Source organism: Panthera tigris, chromosome A3 (assembly GCF_018350195.1).
Source record: "Panthera tigris isolate Pti1 chromosome A3, P.tigris_Pti1_mat1.1, whole genome shotgun sequence".
Classification (NCBI taxonomy): Eukaryota; Metazoa; Chordata; class Mammalia; order Carnivora; family Felidae; genus Panthera; species Panthera tigris.
In genome coordinates this window covers 103,279,650-103,302,831 of record NC_056662.1, presented here as the reverse complement: position 1 = coordinate 103,302,831, position 23,182 = coordinate 103,279,650, and the positions used below count along the sequence as shown (strand labels likewise).

Sequence of the window (23,182 nt, the reverse complement as noted above, 5' to 3'; positions counted from 1 at the left end):
GGGGCTTCTGTGGTATCTCTGCAGTGGTGTTGATGATGGAAGACTTTCTCTCTCTCTGTATAATTTTTTAAAATATGAAAATAATTCAATAGTGAAATTATTAGCCCACCCCAGGCAGTCTCAGCTATAATTTAGGGCTCCGCGTCTCCCACCATTGTAATTTTGTTTTGCATTCATTAGGATATGATTTTTTTTTAAAGAACAATCTCAAGGAATCATAGTTCTGACGACTAACATTAACCACCATGTCACTCATAGATATTGCTGAGGCTGTTATTCTGAAAAGTAAATTAATTTCCCTTGTGTGGGAACCATCTGAATAACATTCACATTCCTCTCTAGGGTGGGCTGATTGACTCTGGAAAGAACCTGCTGCTTCTATGGCAACATGATGTACTGGAAGGCTCTGCCCACCCCAACTTCTCTGGCTTTATTTTGTCCACCCTTTTGTCCTTCCCTGAAATTTGGGAAGAAGAAAATTTGGCTGGTGTTCTTGGATACATAGAAGTGTCAGGTGCTTTTAGAACGCTTCATATTGCTTTCCAGTACACACACACACACACACACACACACACACACACACACACACACACACAATTTTTCTAACACAGCAGTAAACAGCTTATCTTCTTTTCTGTAATTTCATTATCTTTAATTTAAGATTGGGTGGAAGAGACTTTCCCCTTGACTCTAACTTTTTTTTTACAACAGTTTTAGTGATGCAGAATACATTGGTGCTTTGTTTGGGTTAAAGGAATAAAAGGGGGACTTCTTTTGGGAAATATCAAAATGATTTTTTCTAGATCAACGCTGAGTAGAAGAGAGGGTAATTTTAGGGACTCAGGATAATGGTAATGACTATGTTGATGAAGACATGCCTTGAAGACCTACTATGTGTCAGGCGTGATACTAAACACATATGAGCACTATCTCACTTAGTCTTTACCATCATCGTCAGCCTTATTTAATGGGCTCAACGAGTTTGTGTAACTCACTCAGGTTAACATAGCAAATGTCAGGATCTGTATGCAAACCAGATTTGTCTGATCCAAAGCCTGGGGTTTAACCACTATTTCCTGCCTCCCCTCTGGTGATGCCTGGGGTGATGGGATGTTGACTTGGTCCCAGGATAGCCTCCCGTGGGCAGCATGAGGCACTGGAAGAGGGTAAGAACAAATTCAGTGGAGAGGCAGCCAGATTCATGGGTGTTTAATTTGAAGGGGTTTGAACCTTTGTGTGTCAGGTCAGACCCACTGGTGTTTGTGTAACTGAATCCTCACAGAAGAACCTGGAGTTGGCCAATCTTCAGATTCAGAGTGACCCAAGCCTTGCTCTCTACTAGGCCTTCATGGTCAGGCTTATAGTGGTTATATTCCAGGATTATAATGTTGACCAGAAGTGGCCCACTCAACGGAAATATGAGCACTGCAGGTTTACTCTGCCTTGTGTTGCCTCTTATCTGAAGGGTTGCTGGCATCTCCACTGGGGTCATCCATCCGCTGGTGGGAGGAGTGGCCTGATCCTAATCCCTTATGGTTCCTGCAGCCTGCTCCACTTGGCACTTCTCTTCCAATGCGAATTTACAAGGTGGACAGTCTTTGCAGCCCCGGGTGGCAGGATGTCAGTCCCCACCTGGCACCGGCCATGACTTTAGAACCACAAGTTTCCTGTTGGGGAGGGCCTTTGTATTCCTGGGGATTTGATACGGTGTGACCTTTGAGAAAGGGGAAGAAGGTATGGCAAAGGCTCTTCCTCTCTGTGTTCTCTGGCCAAGAGAACATGGGCTCTACTGTCTGTTTATGGGCTTGGGGTGGCTGTCTCTGCCCTCTCTATGTAGACTTCGACCCTGACAACAAAGCACCCTCATTTCTTTTCATGTCGGAGATATTTTCATGTTTATAAATTGCCATCATCATGGACTCCATCACAACCATTAAGGATCACCTATTCTATTCTGTGGTGGTTGGAGTGAGAGACTTTGGAGGGGTCAGAGAAATAAAGTGTCTGGAAGGTGCGAAAGTTATTTGGGATTTCCACGGGATCGGGGGGTGCTTTAAGAACTCTTTCTTGAGGTCATTTTGCACACTTCGTGACAATCAAGGCTACTGTTAAAAAAGCATGTACTTTTATGCTACACACACACGCGCACACACACACACACGTGCATGCAAATACACCGTCTATCTTTCCTACAGACAGATTTAAAGATGCCATTTGAAGAATTGCAGTGAAAACATGGTAATGTAACATCTTGAGCCTGATGTTTTAATGCAGGATTGCTTTGTCAGAACCCGAGGACACGCTATTTAAATGCTCAGCTTCAAAAAAAAAAAAAAAAAAATAGCAAGGGTTGTGTGTAGCCAGGCCCCTTCCATGATCCCAAGCTTGACCCCAGGGTGGGGTTAGTTGGGGTTGGGTGTGGTAAGGCTTGGTGCTGGGAATCAAGGTGTCTGTTGACATTACTTGATAATAAGAAGCCAGGTTTTTACATCCTGGCTGGACAGCTGAACCAAATCTGCCGGGTCCAACCAGTGGTGTTAAAATATCCTGCTTTGTAACTTATTTTCTCTGTGGGTTTCTATGTTCAGGAGCATCCCAGAGAAGGGGAGAAAGGGATAGATGGGCTGTGGGCTCTCTGAGTGGTTGGAGGGTCTCTTTTGGGGGCCAGTGGGGCTGCAGTGGTCCATCTGTGGGGCATTCACAGGTTCACTTGAAGCCTGTCTGTGGCCGAGATTAATGAGGGAAGGTGGCCACAGGGAGTGTGGCCGGGGCCCAGGAATTTGCTCAGCTTTTGTCTGCAGAGGTCAGCACTTTGACAGTGAAGGAGGAAGGTCTTGTCCTTCCTCCCTCCGGCAGCAGGGATGCCCGTGAACCAGCTTGCACCAAGAAGTCTCAGGGTCAAGGGCGAGCCCCAGCCACAAAGCTCCTCTCCTTCTTCCAATTTGACTGGATGTCATTCAGAGTATACTGATGCAATGATGCTGCAGAGCAGGAAACATGTGAAGCAATTATCTTTTTAGTAGGTCACTGGCCTCCTTTGGGAGAAGAGACCAGAGGGAGATGGGAAGGCGGGCAGCTCAGCCACCCCCAGAGGCTGCGCGCGCAGTAGCTGAGCTGGTGATTAATAGCCGTGTCACTTTCCATGAATGTTGCTTTAAGCAGCCGTGTTCAAAATGGAGTGGGAATGAAATAAAACACCCCAAAATAGATATTTCCTCTCTTCCTGATGAGTTGCTACAATCCAGAAATAGCCTTTCAAATCTGTAATTTTAAATGGCACCGTTCACAGCATCCTCAGGGCCGTGGCTTTATTTTCACATGGATGTTGTCGTGTGCACACGCACATGCATCACTTTTCGTTTTTAAAAAGCACCAAAGGTTTGAGCTCAGTGACTTTGAGGTTTTCTTGGCGCTGAAATAAAAATTATGATTACAGAGAAAAATACAGCCTTTACATGTGTTTTTAAGGAAAAATAGTAACCCAGCGGAGGAAAAGGACAGGAAGAGGATTGTGCCCATATAGATCATACTGGAGCAGTAAAAACGTCTGGCAGGCAGTAATTGCTGGCCAGCTGCAGGGATTACAGTCCTGTGAGCTGTGTTCAGGGCAGCCCGCCAGGACGCTGGCAACCAGAAGTCGGGCCTGGACCATCATGACCCGCAGTGCCATTGCTAGGTCTGAGAGCATAAATAGGAGGGTGACCACACAGCGGCATGGCAGGGTTCCTGCACTGACCACACCCTCTCAGAGCACAGAGACATGAGGCACCTTCTCTCTGCTGCCTCTGAAGGAGCCAGGCTACCAGTTTGGAGGCTGATAGTGGCAGTCATAGGGGTGACCTCTGGCTGGGTCTCTGGGCAGGAGAAGGGTCACTTGACTTTAGTATCACTTTTGTCCTGCCAAAGAACATATCTGATGGGTGAGAAGCCAGCAGGAACCCTCAGCCCAAAGCTTTGGGGACTGTCACTGTCTTGGGCCAGAGAGAGGGAGGGAGAGAGGGCGGGTGCTGTGCTTTCTCTCCCGCTCATGTCTTTCCTTCTGGTCCCTAGCAAAAAACAAAAAACAAAAGCAGACAAAACAAAGCAGCGGTGGGGTGGGTTGTTGGGCATAAAAGCGGAGTGGATTCCTCATCTTATTTGCTTCTTCCATCCCTGTCCTAACTGCCCCTGGCTCCCATTTGGCACTCCAGTGTCTGACCGTTGGCCTTTTGTCGGCATCTAGCAACTAGATGTTCACATCTAGCAACTCGTGAGCATTCCAAGGAGACCTGGAGGTGGGCGCGGAGTTGGGTGTGGAGCTGCTGGGGGATGGTGGGACATTTCACCTGCCTTCTCTTTCCCAAGAACGCACACTTGGCCAGCCTGGGGCATGTCAAGACGGAATAGGCTGGCCTCTTGGGTTTTACTATTGTTGGGGTCCGGTGAGGCCAACAGAGCAGGGGGTGACCGCCATTGAAAAGATAGCTGTTAACTCACAGTTCCCAAGGGGAGGGGGGGTGCTGTGCCACGCGGGCCATATGGGGAAGCAGCAGGGATGGTTAAGAGGCAGAGGGAGCAAGGGGGAAGCAGGGACAAGAACCTTTACTGTGGTTTTTGTGAGAAGGAATGGGGGAGGCAGGGCAAGCAGGCTAAGCACGTTTAGGTTTGGCTAGTTTGAATAATTTCAGAAGGTTCTGGGGCATAGGGGCTGTCCCTAGTTGTCTGGTACCTGGCCTGGGGGGATAGCGGCCCAGAGTAAAAAGTCTGGTAAAGGAGGTGGCTGGGGGTGTGGGCTTTGAACTGGTTAGTTTGCATATGAAAGATGGAAACACTACTCAAGCAGAGTAGTCCTTTGTTCTCCTTAGGCACTGGCCCGCCCAAGGGCCAGTCAGCAGGGCCCCAGATGGCAGTGCGAGAAGACATGTGGTCAGTACAGGTGTCCCTCACACCAGCCTAAAAGGGAGAAGCGTTCCCAGGGGGGCAGGAATTAACAGGGGAAGTGCCCAGGGCACCCTGAGGAGAAGTAGCTTCCTGCTTTGATTGGTCTGGTTTGGGTTTCGAAGGGGGCATGTCACGAATAGGAGAACGTGTCAGTGGGAGGAGAGGGCATTCGGCTAAGCCACCAGAAATATGACGTGTGGCAGCCGAATGAGATTGGCGGAGAGCCCTGCCTGGACAGAGGCCCAGGATGGGAAGTGTCTGAAGGGGCTTAGCAGGAAAACCAGTTGGGACACTCAAACAAGGCCAAAGTAGTCTGTTGAATGCCAAGCCAAAGCATTTGGATTCCATGCTGTGTGAGCTGTCCAGAGCTGTTCTCTTTTGCCCTCTAGTTCTGTTAATGAATTCATAGCCGCAGAGAATGCCTACGCTTGGCCGTATATCATAATCTCAGAACTTAATTAACAAGTAAGGATGCTGATGTAAATGTATTCTGGATGAAAAAAAGAAATCCCCCGCGGCAGGGGTTGAAAACTCAGTGCCTCCCAGGCCTGCAGTGAGCGGAAAGGACCCTGGGGACCACGGGGAACAGCCATGCCCCAGACAGAGAAGTCAGCAGCTTCTGAGCTCCAGTGGAACAGATCACGGGAATGGGGTCCAGAATCGCCAGATCTTCCTAGTTTTCAAGGAAAGCTGGAAATTCAGAGTCTTGTGTAATGTCCCGAGTTTTGTGACATTGCCTGGCAAGTCTGTGGCAGCTCATTAGTGACACTCTTTACTCCCACAGAGCACAAAGAAAGGCACGGCGAGGCCTGCCACATGGGCTCCTGGTGGCCTCTTTCTGCTCTGCACCTGTCACCCTAATTTTACCGTGAGGGTCAAAGAGGAAATGGGATGGTTATAAGGTATGGCCTAACCTGGGAAACTGAGGCACACCAGGTCAGGGGTCGGATCTGTCACCCGAAGACCTTCCCTGAGGTCTTGAGTCAGCCACTCTGTGGTGCTTCGTCTGCATTTCCTCACTGGCAAAACCCATTCATTCATTCTTTCATTCATTCTTGCTGTGTGGGAGGCCAAGACAAATGCTTCACATACAAAAACAGAGGTTTTGATGGGATGCTGTCCAAAGTGGTATTGCTACTGAAATTATTTTATAGCAAAACAAAAGCTAAAAGGTGCTGCGATCAGCGACTTCTTTTCCAGGCTGTGTGGAGAAGTTCCCTGCAGTGATGTTCTAGGAGCACATAAGGACGACTGGTGATTGATAGGGCAGGGTGAGCGGAGTACAGGGTTGGGGTCGTGGGGGTCTGCACAAGGCTGTCCTGCCCACGTCACTTGGTCTTGTTGTCTCCGTGTCCGGGGCTGGGGGCTCAGCAGCTGGGCCGGGCCTCCTTGACCCTGGTGGACGCCCAGCACCTTAGGGGATGCCTGCACAGAGCAGGCACGCGGATGTCCCCCAGTGTCGTGTGGCAGTGTCTACCTTCAGCAGACAAACGTTTTAGCCACAGTGACCGTAGAGAAAAGATACAGTATAATCATAGCACTTAAAAATGGAAATTGAGAGAGTGGGGACAAATGGAATTTAAAATGCCCCGACATTATGATGACACCATTATTGGATCTGTGATTTCCTTGCTGGTTTTGTAGTGATCCAGCAAAAGCTGAGACGTTTCCCTGCAGGCTGTCTGGCCTCGTTTGGCACCAGGGCCTGCAGGCGTTGGGGTCCGCCGGTGTGGACGGAGGGCAGAGTTGGGTAGCGATCCTTGGACAAGCAGCTGCAGGGTGGTTAGGCCGTGCCCGGGGAGGTCTGTGCGCCTAGAAAACAAGCCTGTGCTCACGGTACTTAAGAGCGGTTCTCCCCGTGCGAGCGTCTGGTCGCCCTTACCACCCCCCCACCCACACAACAGGAACAGGTTATGAATTCTAGACCACCATATGCACTACACGATCATGGTGGTCTTTTAAGAACAAACAAAGGCAACAGGAAAGCATCAAATTATGTTTAAGAAAGTCTATCGAGTATAAAAATGTTTAAAAACTCCCGTTTCCCTTCTCTCCTTGTGACTCATAGATACCCTCACCTCACCGGTGTCTGAAGCACGAATTTTGCTCTGCCGGTTTGATAATATAGCATTACGTGCGCCTGTGTGTGTGTGTGTGTGTGTGTGTGTGTGCATGTGCACGTGCGTGAGGTGTCCTTTCAAAAATCAGCGTGAAGATCAGAGATGTTCAGAGGGGAGGCTGCCGAACCCGGGGCTGTAGAGCCATCACAGGGCTGGGGAGGGAGGTGACTTCCGACAGGCCAGGCTTTTTGCAGTCTGCGGTGGAGGGATTCTGTAGGATTAGACCCTGGGTGTTGCCTGTGGGGATAATCCCCCCCTCCCCCCCCCCCCCCCACTCACGAACTGCTCTAAGGAAGGCCTCGATTTGCCCGGACACCACTGCCTTAGAGCAGCAGCTGTTCATAAAGCACAGTACTTGCGGCGGGATGTGGACACCTTTCTGTGTGGAACTGCAGGGGGATTTAGGTGGGCTGAAAGTAATGACCTGCCTGTGAATCTGACGGGAGCAGCGGGGTTAGAGTTGCCTCCTTGTTGAGAATGTCCTTTTGAAATACATTCTAAGATATTGCTCCCGTCCTATTAATTATGTCACAAACTTAGCAAAGCTGAATAATTAATGATCGCGGGGCACCCGGAACTATAAAATGCCATGTAAATGTTAAGGAGTAAAAATTACTCTGTGTATTAATTAAACAGATAGGCTGCTTTAAAAATAGTCCATGGTGGGAAGATTAATTTCCAGAAGAGCCAAAAAGCTTTTCTGTTGGACTATCCTAAGAAACTTTTGATATCTAATTATCTCAACCACAGTTTAGGAGACCCGGGCATTCTGTATTCTGAAGTGTTTTAAAGGCAAATGGCTGCTTAGCACTTTTAGCTCTGGAAATGAAGTTGCCTATTGAATTTTGATAAAATTTGTGCCTGCTTGATTCTCTCTAGCCGGAGGCAGTTTGGGCCTAAAGCCAAGAAAGAAGTCAAGATCATTGAGCACCAAACACAGACCCTTCAGGCTGATGCCTCACCTGGCCACAGCCTTGGCCTTGACCTTCGCCAGCAGGTGAGATGGCTCTCAGGGTTTGCTCTGTAAAAATGAGTGTGAGGTCCTGCCTGGCATTAGTAAGGAGTGAGGGGAGAGGCAGGTGGGGACTTCATTTTCTAAGTGGGGACAGGAAAGTCTGTGGCTAAAATCTGATGTTCAGGTTAAAAGTGATGTCTGAATCTTGATTGTCTGTGTATCTGGGTGGATGGGATCCACAGAGGATTTGAAAAACCTTGAACCAATGTTTCTCCATATTTTCTAAAAGAAACAGACTTGGCTGTTAAAATTTCTCTACCTCTGATAAAGGTTCTAATTTAAATTTTTCAAAAATAGGTCAAGGTTGTGTGCACATGTAGGATTGGGGAGGGGGGTCGGAGTCAGGCTACTGAATAAAATAACGGTGATAGTCCTGTAAATTCACACGGAGCTTTGCATTTTATAGCAGGCTTCCATCTCTGCCTCTCAGCTATTCCTCCGCAAAGCCCTGGAATGTTGCCTGGGCAGTTGTGTGCTATCACCACCTTCTGAAGGTCAGAAAATTGGGGATTTGCCTAAGATCACAGGGTCTGGGAGCAGATGCACTGGGAATATAACTCCACACTTTGGACCTTTATCCTGTGTTCTTTCCTCCCTATGCAATCCTGCTTCTTAGGGAATTAATTTCTGAGTAATTGAGAATTGGTGTGTGTTTGAAATTTACTGCACCGATGGGTAGGCTGGTGCCAGGCTTTACAAAAGGAGGGTAATCGGAGGGCCCTGCCAGTCTGGTGTGCAGCTAGCTTGAGGGGCTGCCTGGCTGGGAGGGGCATGAGCGGGCACACCTCTGCTCTTACTGCACTCAAGCCTGGCATTCCACGGTTCTCGAACAGCAAATCCTACAGACTGAGCTTCAGGTACCACTAAGATCAATCAATCCAAGCCACCCAGAAGAAAATAAATGTAAATCACTCACACCCAACATCTTACTTAAAATATTTTTCAGTGGTTTTTGAGATTTAATTTGCACATGGTAAAATGCACAGATTTTAGGGTATAGTTCAATGACAAGCATATACCCTTGTGTAATGAATGCTCAAACCAAATATGAAACATTTCCCTCTTTGGGGCACCTGGGTGGCTCGCTCAATCAGTTAAGCGTCCAGCTTCACTCAGGTCATGATCTCACGGCTGGTGGGTTCGAGTCCCACGTCAGGCTCTGTGCTGACAGCTCAGCCTGGAGCCTGCTTTGCATTACGTGCCTCCCTCACTCTCTGCCTCTCCCCCACACACTTTCTGTCTCTGTCTCTGTCTCTCTCTCAAAAATAAACATTAACATTTTTTTAAATTAAAAAATTAAAAAAAAATTTCCCTCTTTGCAGTTGGCCCTCACCTCGAGAGACAACCACCTTTCTGAGTTCCACTCCCAGAGCTTAATTTTGTCAGTTCTTGAGCTTCCTGTAAATGGAAACATACAGTATATATTTTTTGCGTGTGTCCAGTTTATTTCATCCCACATAATGTCTTAATGTTCCTCAATGCTGTTGATAGTTTATTAATTTTTAGTGCTGAGTAGTAACATTAAATAAATAAACCACAATTTTTTAATACATTCTCCCAGGGCTGGACATTTGGGTTGTGTCTAATCTTTTAGCTACTGTGACTAAGACACCAGTGAATATTCTCATCCAAGGTTTTCATTTTTCTTAGGGTATTTACTTGCAGGGTAATTGCATATGTGTATGTCTAAATTTATAGAAACTGCCATTTTTCAGAGAGGTAGTACCATTTTATATTCATTTCAGCTATGCATGAGAGTCCTGGTTACTCTATTCTGAGATAAAAACTGTTTGGTGTCTCAAAACTGTTGCAAAAAAAATCAGGTTGTATGAGTCATCTAAGTCTGTTCTTTTTCAAAATTTTCTTGGGTGTTTTGACTCGTTTGGGCACTTTGTATTTCCGTATACAATTTTGGATCTGCTTACCAGGTTTTCAGTTTTTGGTTTTTTGTTTTTTTGAACACAAAGCCTGATTGGATTTATTTGAGATTGCATGGAATCTATTTTTTTTTATTAAATATAATTTGTCAAATTGGTTTCCATACAAGACCCAGTGCTCATCCTAACAGGTGTCCTCCTCAATGCCCATCACCCACTTTCCCCTCTTTCCCACTCCCCATCAATCCTCAGTTTGTTCTCAGTATTTAAGAGTCTCTTATGGTTTGCCTCCCTCCCTCTCTGTAACTTTTTTTTTGCCCCTCTCCCCCATGGTCTTCTGTTAAGTTTCTCAGGATCCACATATGAGCGAAAACATATGGTACCTGTCTTTCTCTGACTGACTTATTTCACTTAGCATAATACCCTCCAGTTCCATCTGTGTTGCTACAAATGGACAGATTTCATTCTTTCTCATCGCCAAGTAGTATTCCATTGTATATATAAACCACATCTTCTCTATCCATTCGTCAGTTGATGGACATTTAGGCTTTTTTTCATAATTTGGCTATTATTGAAAGTGCTGCTATAAACATTGGGGTACATATGCCCCTTGCATGGAATCTATTAAGCAATTTGGGCAGTTCTGGGTCTTTCAAATCTAAGAAGATGGTTTATCTCTCTTTATATAGGAATTTAATTTTTCTTAGTGTTTTATAATTTACAGTGTAGAGGTCTTTCACATTTTTTACTAAATTTATTCAAATAGAATTGCTTTTAAAATTTAATTATCAAATGTTTCTTAATGTCATGTAAAAATATAATTGAATTTTTTATATTAACCTCTTATATTCTCACTGAATTCATTTAGTAGATTTAGTAGTTTCATTATAGACTCTTTAGGATTTTCTATATATATCGTCATGTCACATGTACATGAAGAGAGTTTTACTTCTTCCTTGCCAATATTTATGCCTTTTAAAAATTCTTTTTCTTGTCTTATTGGACTGGACTGAAAATATTGACAGTAAAATATTGAATAACAATGGTGAGAGTGGACATTCTTATTTTGTTCCTGATTTTGTAAGAAAAGTATTCCATATTTCCCTATTAAGTGTGAACATTCACTGAAGGGTTTTTGTGGAATGCCTTTTATTAGACTGAGGAAGTTCCTTTCTACTCCTAGTTGGCTGGATATTTTTATCATGAATATTGGATTTTGACTTAATTTTTCTATTTAGCTGATCATATGAGATTTCTTCATTCTATTAATGAAGTGAGTTACATTGATTACTTTTCAAATATTGAGCTGGATTTGCATTCTTTAATTGGTCATAATGTATTATAATATTTTTATATTATTGGATTCAAATTGGTCATGTTTGGATAAGGATTTTTGTGTTTATATCTGTGAAGAATATACTTTTCTTTCCTTTGAAATGTCCTTGTTAGGTTTTGGTATAAGGGTTATGCTGTCCTCATAACATGAATAAGAAAGTGGTCCCTTCTATATTTTCTCAAGGAGTTTTTATAAGATTGGTATTATTTCTTCCTTAAATTTGATAGTGTTTACTAAGAAGCCATCTGGGCATTTTTTTTAATACAAAGATTTTTGATTACTCTATTAATTTCTTCAACAAATATGAATCTTAAGATTACCAAGTTGTTAGGGGCACCTGCATGGCTCAGTTGGTTAAGCATCCAAAGCTTGATTTAAGTTCAGGTCATGATATCACGGTTTGTGAGTTTGAGCCCCACATTGGGCTCTGTGTTGGCAGCATGGCGTCTGCTTGGGATTCTCTCTCTTTCTCTCCCTCTCTGCTCCTCCCTGCGTGCTCTCTCTCTCTTTCTCTGAAAGTAAATAAATTAATTAAAAAGAAAAAGATTACCAAGTTCTTCTGTGTTAGTTTTGTTACTTTGTGTATTTCAAGGAGTTTGTCCTTTTCTGCTAATTTGTAAACTTTAAGTTGTCAATAATATTTTCTTATCATAATATTAATGTCTATAGGATCTGTAGTGATGACCTTATTCCTAATATAATTTTTGGCTTTTTGAGGGGGGTCAATTTTGCCAGCCATTTATCAGTTTTGTTAATCTTTTCAAATAATATACTTTTGTCTTGAATGCTTTTGTTATATTTTTATGCATTTTTTGTTATTGATTTAATTTCTTGTCTTTATTATGTTCTCTTTTCTATTTAGTTGGGAATTAATTTGCTCTTTTTTTCTAGCTTGTTGCTCTAAAACCTTTCTGTATAAAATAAAAATGTATTGTTAACAAAATTTCTGCTAATTTTATTATGTGTATTTTTAAGCTTTGTTTTTTAGCACATACAGATTTTGGGGTTATTATTTCTTCTAGAGGAAGTTAGCCTGTTATATTCATTAATATTTCTCTTCATTTCTGGTCATTTTTCTTGTCTTGAAGTCTACTTTCTTTGGTATTGATACAACCATACTGGTTTTTTTATGCTTAGTGTTTTCGTGGTATATCTCTTCCCAACCTTTTATTTTAACCTGTCATTGTATCAACCTATGTGGGTCACAGTAAGATTTTTATAAATAGCACATGGTGAGATCTTGCTTTTTTATACAATTTGATAATCTTTTAATTTGGAATGTTAAGTTCATTTTTATTTACCGTAGTTCCTAATATAGTTAAGTCTTCCGTTTTGGTACTTGCCTTGTCCTGTCTTTTCTTGGTTTCTTCATTCCCTCTTTCTTCTTCTTGTGAATACTGTAAGTATTGTAATATGCATCCTTATCTTGCCAGTATCCACCTTGAATTGGCATTATACCACTTTATATATAATGTAAACTTAAAAGACTGTAATTCTTTCTTTTTTAGGGGGTTATTGAGTAATTTCTTAGTTCCATATGATCTCCTCTCTGCTTTTACCCGTACTTGTTTGCTTTTTCTTTTCCCCAAGAATCTGGAGTGTGTGTATTTAAGCTCCTTTAAGGGTGATTCTAGCGAGCCAACAGAGTTGAGAACCACAGGAGCTTTTTGGGGAGCTTCCTAGTGTGACCTGAAAATAAACTTCACTAACAGATAAAAGGCAGCAGCATTAAATTATCATGAAAATTTACATTGGGTCAAAGTAATCTGATGATGAAACCTGATAATTTTTCACATGTATAGCAAAGGAAAATAAAATTCATCTTTGAATTTTTTGCCCAGCGTTACTGGTAAGTATTACAAAGAGGCAAGAGAATCTACACATTTACTTCTCTGTCCGCTATTTACAAATCCATGGCCCATGAAGTTAATAGATCACATAACGAAGAGCCGCTATATATTCCACATTTATATGTGTATATATACACATATATATGTGCACCTGTGTAACAGAAGTGTGATATGTACAACACGTTTCCTTTTTCTTCAGCTCTATTTATTTTTTATCTTGGTTTAAACTTAATTTATCTTTATTTTATAAGCTCTGTATTGATACTATTAGTAAAAATTAAAGTTTCTCTTGATTTTTAGAGAGACACCCCACAAATGCCAAGATCAGAGAAATAGAGAGGTCACAATTCTAGCTTAAGGTTTCAAGGGGAGCAATAAAAGGTGATTAATGGAAATTAATTAATTAGTAAAAAATCACGGAATCCTAAAAAAAAAAAAAATCACATGCCATGCATGGGTAATAGTACTGAACAGGACAGGGTCAGGTCCACACCTCATCAAGATGTCAGTCTAATTGACCCCAAGACCTTCCAGACTTTCCTGACCTTCACCTCCTTACACACTCTGGTTTCTGGCCTTGCTCAGGGTCTCCATTGTGGCTCTGTTGATCCTTCATCTTGTCTTGCCTTGCCTTGCCTTGCCTTTCCTTTCCTTTCCTTTCCTTTCCTTTCCTTTCCTTTCCTTTCCTTTCCTTTCCTTTCCTTTCCTTTCCTTTCCTTTCCCTTCCCTTCCCTTCCCTTCCCTTCCCTTCCCTTCCCTTCCCTTCCCTTCCCTTCCTTTCCTTTCCTTTCCCTCTCTCTCTCTCTCTCTCTCTTACTCCTCCCACCTCTCTCCCCCCCAACCCTTCTCTCTACCCACCTACTGCAGCAGGGGTTGACCCACTGAAAATCTGGCTATTGGAATCTCCAGGAAGAAACACTTCAACTGTGGAGGAAAAGGCTGTCTGTGTTTTAAAACAAGCCCAGAGAGAAGCTGGTGTTTTCTGTAACATATCCTGGCTTTCTTGTTTCTCTCTAGTTTATAGCCCCTGTTGTCTCTTCTCTGACTTGTGAGGAAATAGTTCAATGAAGCTGGTTGTAACATGATAAAACTTTATGCTAAGTACCTCTCCCCACTGCACACCCATTTTTTAATTTTTAAAAAATTTTTTAAATGTTTTTATTTATTTTTGAGACAGAGAGAGAGGGAGACACAGAATCCGAAGCAGGCTCCAGGCTCTGAGCTGTCAGCACAGAGCCTGACACGGGGCTCAAACTCACAGACTGTGAGATCATGACCTGAGCCGAAGTCGGACCCTTAACCGACTGAGCCACCCAGGTGCCCCTTCACACCCATTTTTTAAGAAAGCTATCAGACCTTGCTTCTAGCCCCCATCTCCTAATTCTCATGGGTATAATGATGCCAGTCAACTGGCTTCAAGTTTCAGGGTCTGGGTAACCTCAGGTTTGATGAGTTCAATGTTTAGTCAATGTGCTGGGTCCTCCTCAAGCACAGAGAAACACTCGTGAGAGTAGCCTACACCTTAAGTGTCTGGGTCTGGAGTTGAGTGAGCAGGAAAAGTACCACCGGCTAGGTCAGCTGGCCCTGCCTCTCCTCCCTTCTAATGTGACAAAAATGAATAATTAGCGCTTCGCTTCACAGTTAAAAGGTAGGTAATAGAAATGAGGTCGAATGGCTTCTGTCAGTGCACGTGCGTTTACATATTTAGTAAGCACACGGGACCTCGCTGGTAGGTTCACCAGGTAAAATACAGTCCCCCAAATTCGAATCTCAGACGTCCAATGTATGATTTTTTAGTCTAAGTACATCCCAGCACCTGAACTAAAACTTATGCATTGCTTAACTGAAATTCTCCTGTTTCTACTTGTTAAATCTGGCGGTGGTCCTTGCTAGGTCCTGGACGTGTGCTAGGGCTCGAGTCAGACACGGTCCCTGCCGCACGGAGTATGCCATGCCTTGTCTGGGGTCTGGCAGTAGCAGGTGGGCAAGCCACTTACCCTCTTCCTTATCCCCTTTCTTCGCCATTGCCCTCACAGGTCTGGAGACAGGGAGGACCTGTCTAGCCCTTAGTGAGTACCACTACCCAACCCCCACCCCCCCCACATCACTCACATTCCCTTGCCTTTAACAAGGAGAGGATGTCCTTTGGAGCCTGTTCAGTTCAGGAAGAGATGGGACCCTTCTCCCCACCGGCTCGTCAGCCACTGGCTAGCGGGGCTGGCTTGATGAGGCAAGGGCTGGTGGGGTGGGGGCCTCTGAGAGAGACGATGGGCTCCTGAAGAGCCTGCCAAGGCTTTTTTCCCTGCCTACCCTCTCCAGAACTGGCAGATGTGTTCCCTCCTCCCTTCTTCACACGACCTGTGTGTCAGGCACCTTTCCAGCCCCTGAGGACCGGCAACCAACAGCCCTGCCTGGGTGGCCAGGTAGGATTCCTGTTTTCTGCCTTTGGCCATGGGTGCTATCCTTGGGTCTCTTACTAAACTCCTCCCATAGGGCCCAGGACATCCCAAGCCGGCTTCCCACTGCTGAGTACCGATGGCACCCTGCATGCTTCCTGGCTCGGGGGCACACTGGTGGGCATCTTGGCATGCGGGTCTTGCACCGCCCGGCTGATGCCCTCTATGTTCTCATCCACTGACTGCGATGGCAGAACCCCTCCTGAGGTGGCCATAATGCTCAGTAAATGTCAGCTGTTGTTGTTGCCATCACCGCTGAAACTCAAGTTTCCTACCCTCACCTTACCAATAGCCACATTGTGACAAGGTTTCCTCCTGCATGGAAATCACTCAAGGCCCTCCCTCTTTATCATCTCACCTGGACCCTCCCCAGCTCCCCTTCCTGCACCCTGTCCCCCACATGCAGCCTGGCCTCATCAGATACATTCTCCACAAGCAACTAACCTGAATAGAATCTGAACTCCACTTGACTGCTGGACCCTCCTAGAACCCTCCAAAGCCTTCCGTACTGGATACCCTTAAGCTCTCTCCTGTGGCACTTTCCTCTGTCTGGCCCCTTGCCAGCCTCCACCCCACTGTGTCTTCTCTCCTCTACCTTGAGGTTCTGTACTCGGCCTCTGCCCTGCTTTGGCCTTCCCTGCAAGCAGCGTCCTCAGCCTGTCTCCACATTCATCTCTCACGTCTTGGTCTTTCCTCACTGGCAGTTCGTAGATACAGTTCAGACCGGCATCTCCTCCGGGACACCTTCTCTGAATCTCTCTTGGAATAAGGAGCCCCTTTAGAAGCTTCTTGGAGCAGCAGCCTGGGCCCCCTCTTGTCACTGCACCATTATGATTGGTCTGAGGTTGTGCAGGCTTCACACATAGAAGCTGTGGGTCCTTAATTTGGCATCTCCACACCTAACGGTAGGTACCTAGCTCTCTGCACAGGTTGCTTCCGCTGCACTGAATGAAATTGCCTTGTGTAATTACGTCACACTTGGCCACGTAGTTGTTCGAAGCTTTGCTTTTCAACTTTCTGTTGGTCCCTAAAGCAGCAGTTATATGGCGGGAAGGAGTTAGTCCAAGAGCTCGCTGGCCAGTGCAGTTGGTAGCTGATACCTCTCCTGGGAGTCGTTTAGGGGGATTTGCTACTACAATGAATTTCCTAGCTTTTAATTTCAGTATTTTAAGTGTACCAGCCAAAAGGAGTATTTTGGGCCCACCTCACCTCTTATTCATTCAAGGCTGGGTTCCAGGCCGGTGGGGGTGGTGGGGGGTGGGTCACAGCACCATCGCTGTTATCTTTCACTGGGATTCTCTCATTTTCTCTCACAGTCTCTTCTTACCCAACATCTTTTTTTTAATGTTTGTTTTTTTATTTGTTTAAAATGTTTATTTATTTTTGAGAGACAGAGCACGAGCACAGGAGGGGCAGAGAGAGGGAGACATAGAATCTGAAGCAGGCTCCAGGCTCTGAGCTGTCAGCACAGAACCCGATGTGGGGCTCAAACTTATGTACCGAGAGATTGGGACCTGAGCCGAAGTTGGACGCTCAACCGACTGAGCTACCCAGGTGCCCCTTTTTATTTATTTTTGAGAGAGAGAGAGAGAGAGAGAGAGAGAGAGAGAGAGAGAATCTGACGCAAGCTCCACGCTGTCAGCTCAGAGCCCAACATGGGGCTCAATCTCACAAACCGTATGATCATGACCTGAGCTGAAATTAAGAGTCAGACACTTAACTGACTGAGCCACCCAGGCACCCCTACCCAACATCTTTAAGAATAAAATTACAATAATAACTAACATATTCTATTGCTTATCATGTATCACATACTGTCCTTAGTAACTTCTTTAACACCTCAGACAACTCACCAAGTGTCTCCTTGTTTTTTAATTGATGTTTCCATAATACCTAGAACAGTGCCTGGCACAAAATAAGATCTCATTAAGGTGAAATGATACTTTATGACTTCAGAAACTCACCAAAGTCCTGTCCTTGTCAAAGAATGGAGTCCAGGATATTTAAGTGCTTTGGATATTCCTCAGCAAATGAACACCACCATTTGTGCATTGAACTGTGTTTTTAATATAATCCTGAAACCTTATTGCCAAAAAGTCTTGTCTGCTGTTTTTATGTAAAACAGACTTTTGTAAATTGAATCCTGCCCTCTCACTGACTTAACAGTTTTAGAGATACTCCGCATTTCTCCTGAATCTCACCCTGTGGGTGGGTTCTAATAATTCAAGTGGCTGTAACAAATACCTTGCATTTCTAGAGGCATTGCCTATAAAATAAACGTATTTCGAAATGAGGAATAATTTTTCCACAGAACCCATAAATCCTAATTGATCCTCTGGGCCACTCTGAGTTTCTCGTATCAGATAGTCTCAAGATACGCACCTTCTGGACTCTACCATACCCTGCACGTGGGAGGCTTCTCAGTTCCCCTTTGCAAGCAGACATGAGAGTATATTAAAGAATTAGAGTCACTGGGTGCACCTTTGTGTCTGGGAGACAGAGGCTCCCCTCCGCGGGGTCTATGTCTTGTCAATGTTAAGTAAAATCACAGGCCAGCATTGGAAAGAAATCTCACTAGACCTCTGCTAGGAGAGAGTCTCATGAGTCTTTCTTTTCTTAAAGCAGATTTATTTCTTATTCCCCACCCATTTCTACCCTAGAGAATGTCTAGGGCTCTGTGTGTGTGTGTGTGTGTGTGTTTAGGGATGTCAGCAGGGAGTCATATATACATTTTTTTTTAAATGCTCAGCTCTGGGATTCTCTGAGAATTATTGTATGGCAGTCACAGTGAAAGGCATGGGGGGTGGTACTATAGCAGATCAAGAATGCTATTAACTTCCTCAGGGCACTGGCAAACTCGTTATTCATCATGAAAAGAGCATGTTTAGGACTAGAGAGTCCTGGGCTTGAATCCTAGCACCGCTCTGCTCTGGGAGACCTAGACTTAGGTATGTAGCCTCACTCGGACCTCTGTTTCCCCATCTATAAAATGGGGATATAATTTCCTGTTTCATGGGGTTGTTGAAAGGACAAAGTTAGATGAAGTGTCAATGAAACAAATGATGATTTCCCTGTATTTCCATTTGTCCCAGCTTATTGGTCTCAGCAGTCTTTCCTGTTTGCTGTAGAATGAGGTCCAATGCAACATCTTTTGCATGTTCAGGTTTCACTGAACATGGCAGTCTTTCCTGTTTGCTGTAGAATGAGGTCCAATGCAACATCTTTTGCATGTTCAGGTTTCACTGAGGAAACAAGGATATTCAGACATTGCAATATTATCCCGTGGATGGAAAAAGGTAAATACCTTGAGCCAAAATTGATTTTGTCATTACTTAAATGAAGAGGCAAGCCCCAGAATGGGAGGAAATGTTTGCCATACATGTATCTTACAAGGGAACACGAAAGGGACATGTAAAAACATGGAAAATAAAATTCAGCTAAAAACAAGAGGGGCAAGCCAATAGAGTATGCACAAAAGAATCAAATAGACGCTTAACAAAAGCAAATGTATGACTGATGAGCCAATGCATACATAAAAAGATGCTAGTTATCAGGGAAATGTAAATTAAAGCCATGACGATACGCCATTCCATATCCACTAGACTGACTAAAATTAAAAAGACTGAAAAGACCAACTATTGGCAGACGTGGAACAACTAGAATTCTGCACTGCGGGTAGGAATGTAAAATTGCGCAAACACTTTGGAAAACTGTTTGGCAGTTTCTTCAAACGTTGAAAATGTATCTGCCATATGACGCAGTCACTTCCCTCCTACATATTTACTAAAGAGAAATAAAGACATATGTCTCCTCTAAGATTTTTTACATGAGTTTCCATAGTGTTTTCTTTGTAACAGCCCTCAACTGGAAACAACCAGAATGTTCATCAACCGTGAATGCAAAAATGATGGGTGATCTGTGCATTGCACAGAGTGGAATTCTGGTCAGCAATAAAAAGGAACAAATGCTACAGTAAGGATGAATCTCAAAATAGCGTACTGATTGAAAGAAGCAAGACATAACATATTGTATAATCTTATTTACATAAAATGTAAACTAATCTTTACCGACAAGCAGCAGGTTAGTGGTTGGCTGGAGAATGGGGATCAAGGAAAGGATGGACCGCAAAAAGACATGAAGCATTTTTTTTGGAAGGTGTTGGAAATGTTCTGTAGCTTGACTCTAGTATTATGGGTATTTACAGTCATCAAAACTCTTTAAATGGCATGCTTTGAATGAATGCAGTCTGTCGTAAAATAAATTATCCTCAATGATGTTGATAAGGAAGAAAGATAAATTATGTAAAGCAAAAATGCAATGAATTTTAAAACATGCAGAATATATAGAATATATTCTCTATATATGCATAGAATATATTCTCTATATATGCATAGAATATGTATATGTATATATATATATATATATATATATATATAATCTCAAAAGTAGCACAATGGGGGGGAGAATAAAATGGAAGTGTATTGTTGTATTACAAAGTTATTACATTATCGGAGAAGTGGTGCAATGTTATTTGAGAGAAGAATGTGTTAGGCTAAAGACACATAGGTTAGACCATAAAAATCACTAAAAAACATAAAAGTAACATAGTTAAAGCTGGAACAACAGTGGAATACTAAAACCGATTCCATTAATCAAAAGAAGACGGAAGCAGAGGGAAAAGAGAACAAAGAACATATGGGATAAATAGAGGGGGATATTGCAAGATAATAGTTTCATACTTAATCATGTTGATAATTACATTAGGTATAAATGGTTTAAACCCTCCTCTTTAATTTGCAGATTGTTAGACATGATAAAAAATGAAGAGTGAACTAGATGCTTTCTATACGAAACCCACTTAAAATATAAAATCTGAGATTAGAAGTGTGAGAATAAAACATTTACACCTGCAAACATTAACCGTAAGAGAGCTGGAGTGGATATATTATTATCAGATAAAGTAGACTCAGAAAAAATAATATTACCAGAAATGAAGAGGAACACTTCATAATGATAAACAGTCTACTCATCAGAAAGACATAAAAATCAAATGTGTATGGACTTGGACTCACAAAATAGCTTCAAAATACTTGAAGCAAAAGTGGCAAGTATTGAAAGGAGAAATTGACAAATCTAAAATTAAAGTTGCAGACCTCAGTCCTTCTGAATAAGTGATATAATAAAATCAATTTAAAAATCGATATAATAAACAGTAATGATACAAAACATATGAACAATATTACTAATGAGCCTGACCTAAATGACATTTACAGAATACCCAACAACATAATGCACTTTTCTTTTCTCTTTTCTCTTTTATTTTATTTATTTTATTTAGGTATAATTAATATACAGGGTTATATTAGTTTCAGGTGAACAATACATGTCCGATTCAACAATTCTGTACATTACTCAGTGTTCATCAAGATATGCATATTCTTTTTTTAAATTTTTTTAACGTTTATTCATTTTTTGATAGAGACAGAGTGTGAGTGGGGGAGGGGCAGAGGGAGAGGGAGACCCAGAATCCAAAGCAGGCTCCAGGCTCCGAGCTGTCAGCGCAGAGCCCGACGCGGGGCTCGAACTCACAGACCGCGAGATCATGAACTGAGCCGAAAGTCGGACGCCCAACCGACTGAGCCACCCAGGCGCCCCAAGATATGCATATTCTTAATCCTCTTCATCTATTTCACCCGTCCCCCCTCCACCCACCTCCCCTCTGGTAACCATCAGTTTGTTCTTTGTAGTTAAGAGTCTGGGTTTTTTTGTTCTCTCTTTCTTTTTGCTTTGTTCACTTGTTTCATTTCTTAAATTCCACATATGAGTGAAATCATATGGGATATGTCTTTCTCTGGCTGACTTATTTCACTAAGCATTATACCTTCTGTGTCCATCCATATTATTGCAAATGGCAAGATTTCATTCTTTTTTTTTTATGGCTGAATAATATTCTATTGTAGGTATATATACCAGATCTTCTGTATCCATTCACCTATTAATGGACACTTGGATTGCTTCCATATCTTGGCTATTGTAAATAATACTACAGTAAACGTAGGGGTACATGTATCTTTTTGAATTAGTGTTTTCATTTTCTTTGGATAAATGCCCAGTAGTGGAATTACTGGATCATGTGGTAATTTTATTTTTATTTTTTTAAGAAACCACCATACTGTTTTCCACAGTGGCTGCACCACTGTGCATTCCCACCAACCATGCACAAGGGTTCCTTTTTTTCTTCATATCCTCACCAATACTTGTTATTTCTTGTGTTTTTTATTTTAGCCATTCTGACAGGTGTGAGATGATATCTCATTGTGGTTTTAATTTGCATTTCCCTGATGATTTGTGATGTCGAGCATATTTTCATGGTAGTTAGCCATCTGTATGTCTTTCTTTGAGAAAATGTCTATTCTTTTCGAGTGCACATAGAACATTTATTAAGACAGACCATGTAAATGTAAAGGATTGAAATCATGCAAAATATGTTTTCTGATTATAATGAAATTAAATTAGAAATTAATAATGAAAACATCCGGAATAATTCCATACATTAGGAAATTAGACAACACACATACTTTATAGGTCAAAAAAGAAATCACAGGGAAATCAGAAAATATTTTGAACAAAATGAAAATGAAACAGAACATATCAGAATATGTGGTACACAGCTAGCGCAGTGCTTAGACAAAAATTTATAATTTAAATAGTTACATTAGAAAAGAAGAAAGGTAGAGGGGCACCTGGGTGGCTCAGTCAGTTAAGCACCCACCTCTTGATCTCAGCTTAGGTCTTGATCTCAGGGTCATGACTTTAAGCTCTGAGTTGGCCTCCACACTGGGCGTGGAGCCTACTTTAAAAAAAAAAAGAAAAAAGAAAGAAAAAAAGAGAAGTGGAAAACCAATGGTATAAATTTCCATTGTAAGAAGTTAGAAAAAAAAGGATCAAATCAAAGTAAGCACAAAGAATAAGAAAAATGAGAGAAGACTTTGAAAGAATAGCCAAAAATAAACCTAATTAAGCCAAAAATTATTTTTTCTTTCAAAAGATAGATAAAATTGATAAACCTTCAGCTAGATTCATTAAGAAAAAAAGAGACAAATGGTCAGGATCTGAAATAAATGAGAAGACATCAGTACACATCCTACAGACACTGAAAGGATAAAATTAAATATTATTATTATTGGTGTCATGTCAATGTAATGCCAATATGTTTGACAACAGATATGAAATAGAAAATTTCATGAAAGATACATGTTACTAAAAGTGACTCAGAAAGAACTAAAAAATCTGAATAGCTTCATCTGGCATTGCTGGTGAAATCTACCAAATACTTAAGAAAATAAAACATACTAACTTTACACAAACTCCTTCAGAAAATGAAAGAGAAGGGAAACCTTTCTAACTCACTTTAGGAGTATCACCCTGACATCAAACACCAGACAAAGACACTGTGAGACTAATATCCCTTGTGAACAAAATGTTAGTAGATCCGTATATTTTACTGTAAAATAATATATAGCAAACATGTGGGGTTTATGCTAGGAGTGTTAGGTTTGTGTAACATTTGAAAATCAATTTGTATGATTTACCATAGTCACCTTATAA

The 23,182-nt window shown here is 42.5% G+C and overlaps 1 protein-coding gene across 1 annotated transcript in view; it reads left to right on the top strand.

The window, feature by feature from the left end:
• The first annotated feature begins 1,914 nt into the window (after positions 1-1,914).
• LOC122237115 (acyl-coenzyme A oxidase-like protein) overlaps positions 1,915-23,182 on the top strand; it is an 89,682-nt gene continuing 68,414 nt past the window's right edge. The window contains exons 1-4 of the mRNA XM_042979845.1: positions 1,915-2,011; positions 6,565-6,670; positions 7,920-8,037; positions 18,830-18,870. Coding sequence (XP_042835779.1) covers positions 1,915-2,011; positions 6,565-6,670; positions 7,920-8,037; positions 18,830-18,870 — 362 coding nt within the window. The remainder of the gene's footprint in view (positions 2,012-6,564; positions 6,671-7,919; positions 8,038-18,829; positions 18,871-23,182) is intronic.